This window comes from Ptychodera flava, chromosome 4, assembly GCF_041260155.1.
Source record: "Ptychodera flava strain L36383 chromosome 4, AS_Pfla_20210202, whole genome shotgun sequence".
NCBI lineage: Eukaryota > Metazoa > Hemichordata > Enteropneusta > Ptychoderidae > Ptychodera > Ptychodera flava.
In genome coordinates this window covers 24,855,282-24,869,556 of record NC_091931.1, presented here as the reverse complement: position 1 = coordinate 24,869,556, position 14,275 = coordinate 24,855,282, and the positions used below count along the sequence as shown (strand labels likewise).

The 14,275-nt window shown below is 37.4% G+C and overlaps 1 protein-coding gene across 3 annotated transcripts in view; it reads left to right on the top strand.

The window, feature by feature from the left end:
- The window catches only part of LOC139131257 (uncharacterized), a 46,402-nt gene extending 33,517 nt beyond the window's left edge, over nt 1-12,885 (top strand). For 2 of the 3 annotated variants that reach the window (XM_070697244.1, XM_070697245.1), the window contains exons 14-18: nt 2,188-2,396; nt 2,881-2,921; nt 3,203-3,299; nt 10,478-10,577; nt 10,698-12,885. In XM_070697244.1, coding sequence (XP_070553345.1) covers nt 2,188-2,396; nt 2,881-2,921; nt 3,203-3,299; nt 10,478-10,577; nt 10,698-10,736 — 486 coding nt within the window. In that variant the 3' untranslated portion in view covers nt 10,737-12,885. Of the gene's footprint in view, nt 1-2,187; nt 2,397-2,880; nt 2,922-3,202; nt 3,300-10,469; nt 10,578-10,697 lie in introns of all 3 variants that reach the window. The other variant, XR_011552089.1, reaches the window with a different exon arrangement.
- Nucleotides 12,886-14,275: the final 1,390 nt, after the last annotated feature.

The window sequence follows — 14,275 nt, the reverse complement described above, 5'->3', positions numbered from 1 at the left end:
GGTGTAGAGGATGAGTCTTGTCGGTCAGAATAAGGGTTACGTTGTTATCAAGTCGATCATGGTAGATAAGATCAACTTGTCGCTTTGAATTTCCGACTGTTTCCACCTTTTCATGATTTTATCAAGCCTAGCTTTTTCTTGCTTTGAGATGTTACAACACCAACAGACAATACAATAACTTATTTTAAAAATCAAAGAACATTAGTCGAACTGAATTGCCAGTTTTATCTTGATGTGAATAAATCTTATGTAACACTGTCAGAATTGCATCGTCAGTACTTCTGTTTTGTTGATAGGCAAATTTGAAAGGATCAGTGAATTTGACGACAAGTTTTTTCAGATGATGCAGAACAATACATTCACAAACTTTTATGACAGCGGACGATAATGCCACTGGACGTAGATCATTCATACAAGTAATGACATTCTTTTTAGGGATTGGGACGATACAAGATTTCTTCCAAACAGTTGGGATTTATTGACTGGTAAAACACATATTAAAAATAACAGAAACGATTCTTGCCAATTGGTCGGAGCATAATTTGAGGATGCGTTGTGAGACTGCATCAAGATCAACTGCTTTGTTTGGGTTTACTTTGGTGAAAAGAAAACTTGATCTTCGGTTGTTGAAAATGTTTGCTCTTGATATTCAGGGACAACTTTCGATTGGTCTTCTGCACTGTCAAGCTCAACACTAAAATCATGGCGATTAAGGTTCCAAGACAAGAAATTGTCCTAAGTTTTGTAATCTAACAATCCTCTGGTGGTTAATAAGCTCAGAACCCCCTGAAAGCCTGGATATAGGGTAACATTTTTGTAACAATAGTGTCACAATTGTTTACATAACTATCACATGACAGATAATTTGCATAACCTTTCAAAAATTGGTTTTCCCTATGTTTTGTCTCAATACTTCAAAATATCTGACTCAAACTTGGTGTAATGCAAGCTGTTACAACGCTCTTCCAAAGTGTGTCTCAGATTTTTTTATATCTTGCTTAGTTTTCTTGGAGCACAATTTTAAAGAAATCAAATAGGGTTAAATTCACCGCTCTGTAAGTTTTTCAGGCATAAAAATTGTTTAAGACGGTTTAAAAAATTCTGAGACACACTTCGAAAGATCCTTAGAACAGCTTGCACTCCCACAAATTTCAGCCACATATCTCAAAGCACTGAAACAAAACATAGGGAAAACTGATTTTTTCACGTGATAGTTATGTAAACAACGGTGACACTGTGGTTAGCAAAATGTTCCCCTATATCTAGACTTTCCGAAAATATATAATTTATGGAGGTTCTGAGCTTATTAACCACTAGAGAATTGTTAGCTTAAAAAGGTCAATTTCTTGTCTTGGAACCTTAAACCTGTTGTAAAATGTATTCAAATTTTCTGCATAATCCAATGTCGGTTCGGGAAAAGATGAGACGCTTTTATTTTTACAGGTGTAGCCACTAATGAGCTTCATGCTAGCCCAAACGTTTTTCATATTATTAGTAATGGTGAAATATTTCTCTATTCTACGCTTATAATTCTCTCTCTCTATTCTGATTACACGCTTAAGTTCTTTCTGTATAGTTTTTAACTGATCCCTGTCTTTCCTTGCATACACGAGCTTCTTTTTGTTGATAATTTCCTTTATACTCTCTTTGTTATCCATGGTTTATTATTGGGAAATATTTTGGTAGTTTTCTTCGGCACGGTGGATTCGACACAGAAATTTATGTAGCCGCCATTTGTCTCAACCAGTTCATCTATGTAAAAGGTGTAATTCACAAACATGTCCCAGTCGGTACATTCCAACGCTCCTTGAAGTGTGATAATCGCGTCAGGTGTCCACTGAAATGTCGTTGTGGTCTTTACTGGTTCCCGTTGCACGATTGGACGGTATTTCGGGACCAGGTGAATGAGATTGTGATCTGAACGACCAAGTGGAGCTAATTGGCGAGATGTATATGCGCGAGCAATATTTGTGTAGCATAAATCTATCGTTTTGTCGTAGCGTGATGAACATGTAACATTCTGGTTATTGCTGACATTAGTTTTCTTGAGTGTCTAATGTTTGAAATCGCCATTAATGACATGCAATGTATATATATATAATATATATATATATATATATATATATATATATATATATATATATATATATATATATATATATATATATATGTCCCTGCTTACTTCAGATTATCCACAGAGACGTAGCAGCCCGAAATGTCGTCATTTACGGCAACAAAAATGTCGGAAAATTATGTGATTTCGGTCTCGCAAGAGATATCTATTCCTGTATTTACAAGAAGCCGATAATCGAGAACGATGACGTCAAACTTCCTCTGCGATGGATGGCACCTGAGACACTCGAAGGCGACTACGGATACTCCACGAGAAGTGACATGTAAGACTTTTGGTGTTGCATATATGTATGTCTTCATCTAACCTATGCACGAATGAAAAAGAAATATATTCAATGCAATCAGAATTACTTATACTGATTAAAACTCTTTGTTGTAAAACTCTGTGGCTCCAGCACTTTCAAACTAATAACTTTTAGCAGTTATAATTGTTTTTGAAGGTCTCATGACTAGCTTTCTTCGTTTTTGCAGCGTATAACAAAGATTGTACAATAATTCTGTGGCAAGGGGTACCATGCAGTGCCAGCAGTTCTTCAAACATTTTGTCAACCAAAACGATACACGTTCTGCACCATGGTAACGCCTTTTTTCAAGTCAAATTCTTTCATTACATCTTCATCGTCCTTGTCCTCGAAGTCGCCTTTTCTTCATGATTTCAATAGTCTTCTTGGTAACGAATTTACTCGATCTATTATGTCTGAATCAAATGCTTATCCTTCATACATGTATATTAATATTTGATTACAGATGGTCCTTTGGGATTTTGTTATGGGAAGTCAGTTCACTTGGTAAGTGTTTTCCCAATCTGTGTGTGTCTGTGTGCGTGTGTGTATGTGAGAAAGGAAATAGAGGGAGCGAGGGAGGGAGAGAGTGTGAGAGAGGGCGTTAAGAGAGCGCGAGAGAGAAATGAGAGAGAGATGAATGAGAGAGAGCGGAGTGAAAGTCCATCAATTTGATTTCATTCATAGCATTCTATTCTTCTCAAGCTACGAGCTTTTAATCTCATTATGTGTTGATCATTGAAAAATCTTACGTGTAATTGATATTCAGTCATTTTATTTCATCACAGGGCAACGCCCATATGAGCATCTGGCAAATAATCAGATCTTAGAGATGATAACACATGGAACAAGGCTTTCAAGATGTCCAGGTTGTCCTACTGACTTGTAAGTTTCTCTTCATCTGAGAAGCAAATCATCGCACTTATACTCTTCCATTGACTATGTTCGCATTGTTAAAACTTAAGAGAAGCACAGCCATGGAAAATGTGTCTCTCTTGTCTCTTAAATCTTTACGATTCATTTTCTGTCATGACGACGATGAAGATATTGATGATGATAATTGTGGTGATAGACGTAGCGATGATTGTGATGATGATTATGATGATGATGGTGGTGGTGGTGGTGGTGGTGGTGGTTGGGATGATCATCTTCTTTATCATCAAAAACAACAGCAGCAGAATGACTCTAAGTAAATACCTTATACTGGTCTTGAGGGCTATAGCGCCAATTTATTACCCGAGGGGCCGTGTATTACCAGAAATACATTATATTCCCCGAGGCTGAAGGCCTAGGAATAAGAGGTGTACTTCTGGTAACACACGTCCACGAGGGCAAATAAAGACCAGGGTAAGGGTGTTTTATAACACACCACATGCTCATATCTTATTATTCTTGTTTTATGTATTTTTATGTATTCTTTGTATTGACATGTCATGGAATTTAACTATGATTCAATTTACCCAAGTTGCTAATACGTTGCTCATTACAATGTACATGCTTTTTCAGGTGATGCAGAATAATCAACAGCAGACGACAGCATAATTTTGTCATGTCCTCTTTTTGTTGTTGGTTCCATGAAATGAGTCGCTCTTTTTTCCATCCGCTTTTTAGTTTCACCAGGATTGTATAAAGCATGTCGACGACAAACCAAAGTGTCTTTGTAGATCATACCGTAAAGTTATTATTATTGACTTTCTAGAATAAGGTTCTGCGTAAATCTGCCGGACCATTGCAATGAATGTTCCAAAGAACGAACATAGTTCATCAGGCAATTTCTCAACAGCGGTAATTGTGGTGTCAGTTTCTTAGTATATCAAATCATATTCTTGGTTGCACTTGAACTTTTTTTATTAGCTGTTCAAACTTCTGTCTATTTGGGATGCCAAATGTGGCTAAATTGGCCAAACGCTGGACACTCTTATTACCCGCCATCGTTCAAAAAGACACCATGCAGAGGACACCTCGGTCATAGTCACATGTCCAGGCAATGTTGCAAAGACTATTTCCTTAGGGATATAGTCTTTCAAAATGTACGTCTGATGTCGTATTTTTAAGAGAACATTGGCACTAGTGTTATGTAGGTCATATTCCCTATACATGCATGAGTTTAATAAGTCCAGAACATTCTGAGGGTCATTTAAGGTCACTCTCCTCCATGACCTTGAATTCAATTAGTTATGTTCAGAACTTTCTGGAAATTCATGTTAACTACAAGTGATGGTATTTTTAGAACAGCAATTAGCATATGAATAGAAATTCTAGATTGTTCTGATAATTTATACCAGTCAGATTTTGGGATCACCTTTGAACAGTGTTGATCTCAAAACTTTTCAAGACCTTCATTCTCAAGCTGGATTTATTCTGCGGGTTTTGCAAGCCAAAGGACTTCTCGTTCATCAGTCTGCTTGACTCAAATCTGGAGCTTGGTGCGTCCCAGCTGAGATAAGTGGCCTGTAAACTTTTACAGTTTGTACTAAATCCCTTGACTTAGTGATTATTTTAATTTTTTAAATAAATTTTAAAAATAATCGCTGAATTCATTCGGGGTTTTTTTACATAAGAGAAATTGGGGTTGTCCAGGATTTGAACATGTCCCGTCATTTGAAAACATTTTAAATTCTAATTAATTAATTAATTCTAATTAAGTTGGCCAGTTTTCTTAAAGTAGAATTTAAAAGATCTATGCGCAAGATGGAAATCCAATACGATATTGTAAAACATTTAGTTAGTTTAAACAAGTTAGATGGATCCGCCCTAAAAGATTATGTGCCTGAATTCACCATGCAGCTCACAAAATTAGAATTAGAAATGCAGGCAAATTTAAGAAATTGGAATTGGAAATGAAAGAGAAAGAATTACAAATGGATAAAAGACAGAGAGAGGGGAACGACAATTAGAAGAGAATTGGCTACAGTTAGAAATGAAACATTGAGAGCTTGGACATACACGAAAAGTCTCCATTTCAGACAAATTTGACATCACTAAACATCATAGGTTAGTTCCCCCTTCCAAGAAAAGGATGTTGACAAATATTTCCTCCATTTTGAAAAAATTCACAGGGTCTGGATTGGCCTAGGAAGTTCTGGTGTATGGTTTTGTTGAGTGCTTTGGAGGGTAGAGCCAGAGAAATTTATATTCAGTTGTCAGTAGAACAGGCTTTCGATTATAATTCCGCGAAGGAATTAAGGGATATGAGATGATGCTTGAAGCTTATCATCAGAAATTTAGATATTCTGAGGAAGTGAAAGATCAAACTTATGTTGTATTTGCTCAGATAAAGGAACAACTGTTTGACGGTTGGTGTTCTTCAATGAAAGTTTGTCAAGATCATGCAAAGTTATGGCAGCTCATTTTGATTGAGGAATTTCTTCAAAAGTGCATTCGCAATGACATCAAGAGATTTACCAATGAACAAAAGGCAGATACGTCAGAGGTAGCCGCATGACTGGCCGATGATTATTCATTGATTCATAAAACTACGTTTGTCAGCAAACCTTCCCAGTCCTTTCCATACCGAAACAGTGCAGGGAACTTTAACTCCTCCTTTTTATCAAAGAATTTCTTAAAGAAGAAAAGAAAATCAAGTGACAACGGTTCACAGATTTCAAGTAACACTCCTACGCCATCAGATCCAAAGTCTCAATACCCTTCTGGCAAACAATTTGGTACCCTTTCTTGTCATTATTGTAGGAAAGACGACCATTGAAAGCCCCACTGGCTGCATCTTTAGCATTTTTTATTTTACTTTCAAACTAAAATAAGTTTGTGAAAATGTACTGATTTAGGTGTGTGTATACACTTATTATTTCCTACCCTGGGACTGTATGTGCAATTTTGAACAAGATGACCAGTACACTGCTCGATTAAATGTATGCCTAAACATTAAATTGCAGCCCCATGTGAAACTGTGGATACTATGCGTATCTGCACTGAAATCTTCACATAAACTGCGCAGAGTAGTCAAATGTAATGCATAGAGTGAATTTTGTTAACTGTGACATTGTATGTCCTGTTTCCTTTGTAATATTAACAAGTGTTTGGCAGGAAATCAAAAATTAAAATACTAGTCAAATGTTTCACTAAGGAATGGTTCCTAATGCAGTAAAAGTCCATATATCAGAAAAGAATGGGAAGATATTTTGAGGTCAAAAATTTCACGTGTTACAGCTAGTGGGGGTTAAATGGTCAAAGTTAAGTGGCAAAGTTGATTAGCTTTATTTCTTCATCATCTCTATTGGAGTCTAATAATGTGTGCAAGACATTTTCCGAGGTAAAACCCCTTTTATCCCCACTCAATTAGGTCAAGGTCAATTTTTCTCAAGATAGCATTATGGGTATTTTTGGACCATTGATTCATGATGGTTAAGTATCAATATCGAGTGGTTTGTCTTCCACCACCCCAGTCAAAATTGTAGAGATACTGGGGCTTCCCAGCCTCTTTTGTTTGCAGATACCCTGCCGCTTTCTGAAAAGTCATTTTCAGGTTTTAAAGTTCTTATTAAGAGATAAATTGTGGTGAACTATATTCTTGTTCCTTTCCATAATATTCATTTGCCTTCTTGACCTGTGACTTGAGGTATTATGCCTTTCTTTGCCTTTTGAATGGATTCACCTTCTCCTTGGAAACGACCTTGCTGGGGACAAGGTCATTAGAAATCCACATGTGATTTGTATCCTGCATAAGCTGTTACTCGAGCCATGTCAAAGGAAACTTCTCAGAATCAAAATATTCTCAAAAAAGACGTCACAGACGATGACTTAAATGGCACCTTTCTCAGTCAAATGTTGAATGCGGATCATTCCTTTATCCCTAGTGGATTTGAACCTCCAGTAAACATTCTTCTGACCAAGGTCAAGCATGGCTGGTCATTTAGGAGTCAGGAAGCCCTATCATAAAAATCTCAGTCATTTTAATTGGCCTAGCCTCACGCAGGATATTGCACATTTCTGTAAAACTTGTCACACGTGTAAAGTGGTGTAAAAACCAAATCAGACTGTTCTAAAGGCCCTTTACAGCCAAATCCTGCATTTCAAAATCCATTTAGTAGGATACTTATAGACTTTGTTGGGCCCCTACCGAAAACTAGATCAGGAAATTAGTTCATATTGACAATAATGTGTACATCTACATGGTTCCCAGAAGCCATACCACTGAGAAATATAAGGCAAAGACTATAGTGAAAGCATTATTCAACTTTTAAAACTTTATTTGGCCTCTCTCAATGTGTCAAGTTCGATGAAGGCTCCAACTTTGTGTCCGAAATTTTTCAATAAGTCATGGATCAGCTAGAATTTAAACGGTCTACATCGTTCGCCTACCATCCAGAAAGTCAGGGTGTTCTCGAGCGATTTCATCAAACTTTGAAAAATATGATCTGGGCCTACTGTTTTGACACAGACAAATGGTGGGACGAAGGAATTCATTTTCTGCTCTTTGCTGTTAGAGAGTCAATTCGAGAGTCTCTTGTTTCTAGCCCATTTGAACTTGTTTTTGGACTTACATTCCGTGGCCAACTCAAGCCCTTAAAGATAAATTTCTATCAGACAACGATGATTGTCTGAATCTTTGCAATATGTATCAAAATTTCGTTCCAGATTTTTAAAGGCTTGTGAATTAGCCAGGGGAAATCTTGGGTCATCTCAACAGTTAATAAAAGTAAAATACGATAAAAACACCTAAAAACGGAAGTTCAAACCAGTTCAAAAGGTGTCTGTTCTTCTTTAGGTTCCTGGCAAACCACTCCATGCCCATTACTTTGGTCCCTATCGTATTAATAAGAATTTAAGCGATCTAAATTACATCTTAATAACTCCTGCCAGGTGTAAGCAATAACAGTTATGCCACATAAATATCCTTAAGCAATATTTAGATAGGAATAATCCTAATGTAACACAACCTATCAGTGTAGTCAGTTCAAACAATTATATAGGTAGTAATAGTGAAACTGCCTTGAGTGAAAATACTTTAAATTCACAGCTGGGATCGGTCAAACTCCTGAATTCAGAAATCCTGGAGAATCTTCACTCTAAGTTGGCATATCTCCAGACTCCACAACAACGACAGATGAAGGAAATGGTCCAGGAATACAAATACTTGGTCCGAGATGTTCCAACGAAGATGAACATCATTCATCATGATGTTGATTTCGGCGACAGTAAGCCTGTGAAAGAACATCTCCACAGACTGAATCCAACAAAAGCGAAATACCTCAAGGAAGAACTCAAATATCTGCCCGACAATGACTTTATTGAACCTGGTAACAGTAACTGGAGTTTACCATGCATACTTGTGCTAAAACCCGATGGAAGGTACTTATGTATTCTGACTACAAAAAGTGAAACCTCTCACAAAGACAGACACTTTCACAATCCCGAGGATTGATGACTGCATTGATCGAGTGGAAAAAAACAAGTATGTCACAAAATTTAATCTACTCAAGGGATTCTGGCAAGTCCTTCTCATAGATCGTGCCACTGAAATATCCGCGTTTGTTACACCTGACGGATTATTCAAGTACAAGTTAATGCCATTTGGCATGAAGAACTTGCCTGCAACATTCACACAGATGGGTAACGACATCATACCTGGATTAAAAGGATGTAAAGCTTACGTCGACGTTGTTGTCCTGTACACATTGGGACACATCAAACTCATGTGGAAGTTTTTGAGACACTGAACAAAGCAATGTTGACTGTCAACCTCGCCAAATCTGAGTTTAGTTCGGCGAGGGTGACTTACCTTGGACATACTTTAGGGCAGGGTGATGTAAAACCTGTTGATGCCAAAGTCGGTGCCATTTTAAGTTTTCCAAAACCAGACTGCAAGAGACAACTGATGCACTTTCTCGGTATGGCTAGTTACTACAGGAAATTCTGTCCGAATTTCTTCACCATTACTGAGCCTTTGACTAACTTACTTTAAGAAAGTAAAGTTTGTTTAGTCAGAACAATGCCAACAGGCATTTTATACACTTAAAGCCATACTTCAAAGTGCTCCAGTCTTGTCCACACAAGATTTCAGTTTGCCACTCAAATTACCTTTAGATGATAGTGATGTGGCTGCTGGTGCTGTTGTATTGCAAGAGGATAGTCATGGGATAGATCATCCTTCTTGCTACTTTTCACGCAAATAAATCAAATCTCATAAAAACTCCTATATAATTAAAAAAGAGTGTTTATCTTTGAAATTAACTTTAGAGCATTTTGAAGTTTATGTTACTTTTTGAAATCAGCCAATAGTGGTTTATATTGATGACAACCCTTTTGTATTTCCGCAGAAAATAAAATGCTTAAAGTCAGAGATTGTTAAGATGTAGGTTAATGTTACAGGAGTTTAACCTTGACATTAGACATATCAAGGGGAAGGACAATTTGATTGCAGACTGTCTCTCTCGTATTTAGAGCTTATTATTGTTGACACTTTTAATATTACTTGTGTATAAAGGAGATTTTTCAAAGAGGGGTGTGTTATGTAGGTCATTTTCCCCTACTTCTGACCTGAGTTTCATTAGTCAAGAACATTCTGAAGGTCATTTAAGGTCATTCTCCTCCATGATCTTGCATTCAATTAGTTGTGTTCAGAATTTTCTGGAAATTCATGTTTACTACAACTGAAGATATTTTTAGAACAGCAATTAGCATATCAATAAAATTCTAGATCGTTGTGATATTATATAATCATTTACGTATAAATACTTGGACGGTACAGATTTTCAGTCTGACTTTGGGAACACTTCAGCAGTGATAATTTCAAGACTTTTCAAGATCTTCACTCTCACGCTGGATTTATTCTGTGGACTTTGCACGGATCAACCTCAAGCCTGAAAGCCAACTCGGACTCAACTCTGGAGGTTTGTGCCGTCCAAGCTGAGATAATTAGCCTGTAAACTTTTACAGTTCATACTTTATCCCTTGACTTAAAGATTAGTTTTATTCTTTTAATAAATTTTATTTTAAAGAAAATCGCTGACTTCACTGTTTTTTTTTCTGACGTAACACTCAAAGTATCTATTTTCCCTCACAAAAGCAGTTAGTCCTTATCCAATGTCTTTGCAAACTTACAGGTATGAAGTCATGAAAGACTGCTGGAACAGCAACGCCGACAGCAGACCAAGTGCCAGTGACCTACGACAACGTTTGAGCACTCTAAAAAGCCTGGAAAAGGTCAGTATTCCATATTGTATTTCATTCATGTCAACCTATTCATGTTCTTTTCGAAGTAAGAAAATTTGTTCTCAAACTGTTACCAGAAACAATTAATGACAGTCAATTTGAATTTTCCAGGGATTCTTCACCGAACCAATGAATGTTAATTTGAGCTAATCTGAGCTGCAACAGAGTCCATAGCAACTCTCATAGGATGCCTCCACAGAGGTTAGACATCGAGGAGTAGCAGGAATAAGTGACCAAACTAGGCAACGTAGATGATGTGTGGGACTTGGAGATGAGTCAAGTTCTGAGAATGGGGGAAAAGTGTTGTACACTGGTATATTATTACAGGGAATGTAATTTTTGCCGTAATGAGTACATAGTGCTTGTTTGCGGAGCAGTGAAAATAATATGCAACTTTCTCCTTTAATACTGCATGCAGACAGAAAAAGCTACCCAACAGCCATAAAGTACAGCTCCTTCAACCATTTGCGGAGAAAGCATAACTTACGAGCGTTAAACCTCCCAAACGTTCTCCATTTGACAACTTCCATTCCATAACCATTTAGACTAGTTACAAATAACATTTTACGGCGCCAAGTCACTCCTATAAGACTTTAAAGGTATTTTATAATAAGCTTACTATATATTAGCGTTCGTTGAATACGAGACATCAAATGCGATGTTATTAATGAAAACGTCATACTAGTGTCAATTACATGGTATATTGAGTCGCACACAACAATAGAAGTTAATTGGAACGAAAGCTTATCTGCAAAGAAATAACGTCTATGAAGTTGCAGACTTGGGCGTCTTTGCGAGCAATAATCAAAGAAAGTACCAGTGATATCTCAACGCAAAGCCAATCTGAATGTCCTCGAGACGAGCTGAAGCGAGATTAGAAGAAATCAGAAGAAAATCATATCAAAACCATTTTCGTGTAGTCTTGACATGGTGGAGGAATCCGGGCGGCCTGAGCAAGGCCACAAAGAAGCAGGACCGGTAATCTGCCACAATAACGAAAATAATAACTGAATATGACACAAAGAATCATCCTATATCGAAAATGTGTTTAGCAAACTGTATAATTTGAACTGAGCTTTACTGTAATAGTGTAGGAACTGTAGACTGGTCGTTATGCTTTCGTGTGGAAACGGAGTTCGATATCACCAACCGCACGGGACATTTAGGATACCAACACACCACACAATGAAGACCAATGCTGTGAGGTACGTACACCATCCACCGTTTTAGTGAAGAAATCCGTGAATATCATAGGACTGTACGAACAGTAGTTGCTGACGAAAACTCCTGACGAACTCTCAATAAGATCTAGCAAAGAATACCTAGTGTTATTTCTAGACCATATTTCATTAATGTGTTTTTTTATTGAACGAGTCGATAATCTGTATATTTTTGAAATGGACTTTAATTATTGCTATCGCAGTTATTCATATGTAAACACTGATATCAATTATTCAAGAATTCAACCAATAGTAACAAAACAGAATTCTATGCATTTTTTCTTCTGGAGTTGTATTGATTCTGACATAATCGTATAACCAATGTAAACACTGACTAATTATTCAAGACTTCGGCCAATAGTTACAAAATAGAATTCTATGATTGTTTTTCCTTCTGCAGTTGTATTTATTTGTACATAATCACTTATCCAATCAATGGATTAATTTGTCTGATTGTCCGTCAAGGACTCTGGGCGAGCAACCGCTTATTACTTTCAGAACAATCGAGAAAATTATATCGTTTAGATAATTCATCAAGGAGGCGGATTTCATTTTTATACTATGTAATTAGGTCCCCAGCAACCAATACAGGTATGACATGTTTGCTGTGGTCCGTCAGTTGAAGTGATTATGGCATCCTTTGATGTAAACCAACAAAGTAACCATTCCAAGTGCCGTGTGGTCTTGCCTGCAGAAATAACTTTGACTCCAATTCTATGTAAATTACTTTGACTCCCGTTTCATGTATGAACCGTCATAAAAATCGTTACAATTGTTGTATCGTTACTATTTTGAGCAATCGATTTAATATTGGAATAGTATTTTGCACATTCTCCTTTTATTTCCTTTCTTTTTGGAAAGGCAACTGTTTACGAGATTTTAAGAAAATTTCATATGATTACATTGATTAAAAGATGACCGTTTATGATTCTGAAATTATTGACAAGCTTCGTGTTACCGAGACGATTTCACATCTAATATTTTTGAAGATGCACTCATTAAAGCATCAGACTGGCTTTTTTTCGAAAATAGTCTTCTGCAAATAAAATACCGAAATCTTGACATTTTCTCGCGTCGTACACGAGTAATATTACCTATATTCTTACGTCTACAAGCCCCCAGCCCCATCCATCAGGAGTGTCAACTGATACATGAGGCTGTAAATATATATAATCCCATGGAATTTTTCTCTGTTTGACGTCATCGTATACGAGTGTTTTTCGCGGAGCCGCGCAACTTCTCGCCTTCAGCTCGAAGTTGTACGGGTCCGCGAGTAAAACACTCGTATACGATGACGTCAAACAGAGAAAAATCCATGGGATTATATATATTTACAGCATGAACAGCTTTCTTCTTTTTCATTTGACGAAGATGGATCAAAATAATTGTAACAAATTTCATGAATTTCGTCGCGATTTGTGTTTTATTTACACGGATTACTTTCGTTGAATGTATAAAGCGGCCCGTCACCCAGGAGATGCTTTCATTCATTAATCCCATTAAGCTGAAATTTTAATACATCAAACGGTATCTCTACCAATTAGACATACGGATTCGGTCACTTGAACGTGTCAATCATTGTCTCGCGCTGTCGATGCTAAGGCAAGTCGGCCATTGGCGGACATAGCTTTCACCATGCTAGCAACGGATAGCCATAGTTCTTTAGAATATTTACAAATAGATTTATGAAGTAAAATGCAACGACACGATCGAAACTGTAATTCTCATTCTTACAGATGCCATGGCTTTTTAAAATATCACACAAGTTTTCAACCTTGGCGAGCGCGAAAGATTCCGTTCGATGACACACATAGTAGGCCACATTGCATGTTTGTGACCAAAATGCTGCCGTGACCGGCCTCCGCCGGTCTCAACTCGGATCCCGATCTCGGTCGTCAATGTTTTCGTCTAACGGACTTTGATGTTTGCAGTGACACATATCTTGCCCGTAGATACATCCTTAATTTGTTATTTGCCGGAAACTCTGTTACGTGAGTCAACTTTCGAAATACATTGGATTCCACAGCGCTGCACTGCACTGCAGAGTTAAGACTACAGCTCAACAGCTTATGTCTTCGCTACAGCCTTCGCTGCAGGTTTGATTCTGAGCGAGAATTTACAGAACTTTTTGTTTGATGAAGGACATTTTGTCGTTGTTAGTCGAATGACGTTATGCTTTTGCCTCCTATGTTGCTTTCCCGAAGATTATGTGGTACTCGTTTATTCAGTTGAACTTACGTTGTGGTGTAGATGTCAAGTTTATAGCCAAACGGGCCGGGATTGCCAGGTACGACGTCCACATTGAGCCTTGCCTTACGACTCGACTTGAGCCTAGCCGCAACGTTACTGAGCCATAAAAAAACACGATCGACGGTAGGTAGAGTTGACTATTCAGATCCTCAGATTCAGATCCTCAGATCCTCAGATTCAGATCCTCAGATCTCAGACTTCAGATCCTGTAACTTCAGA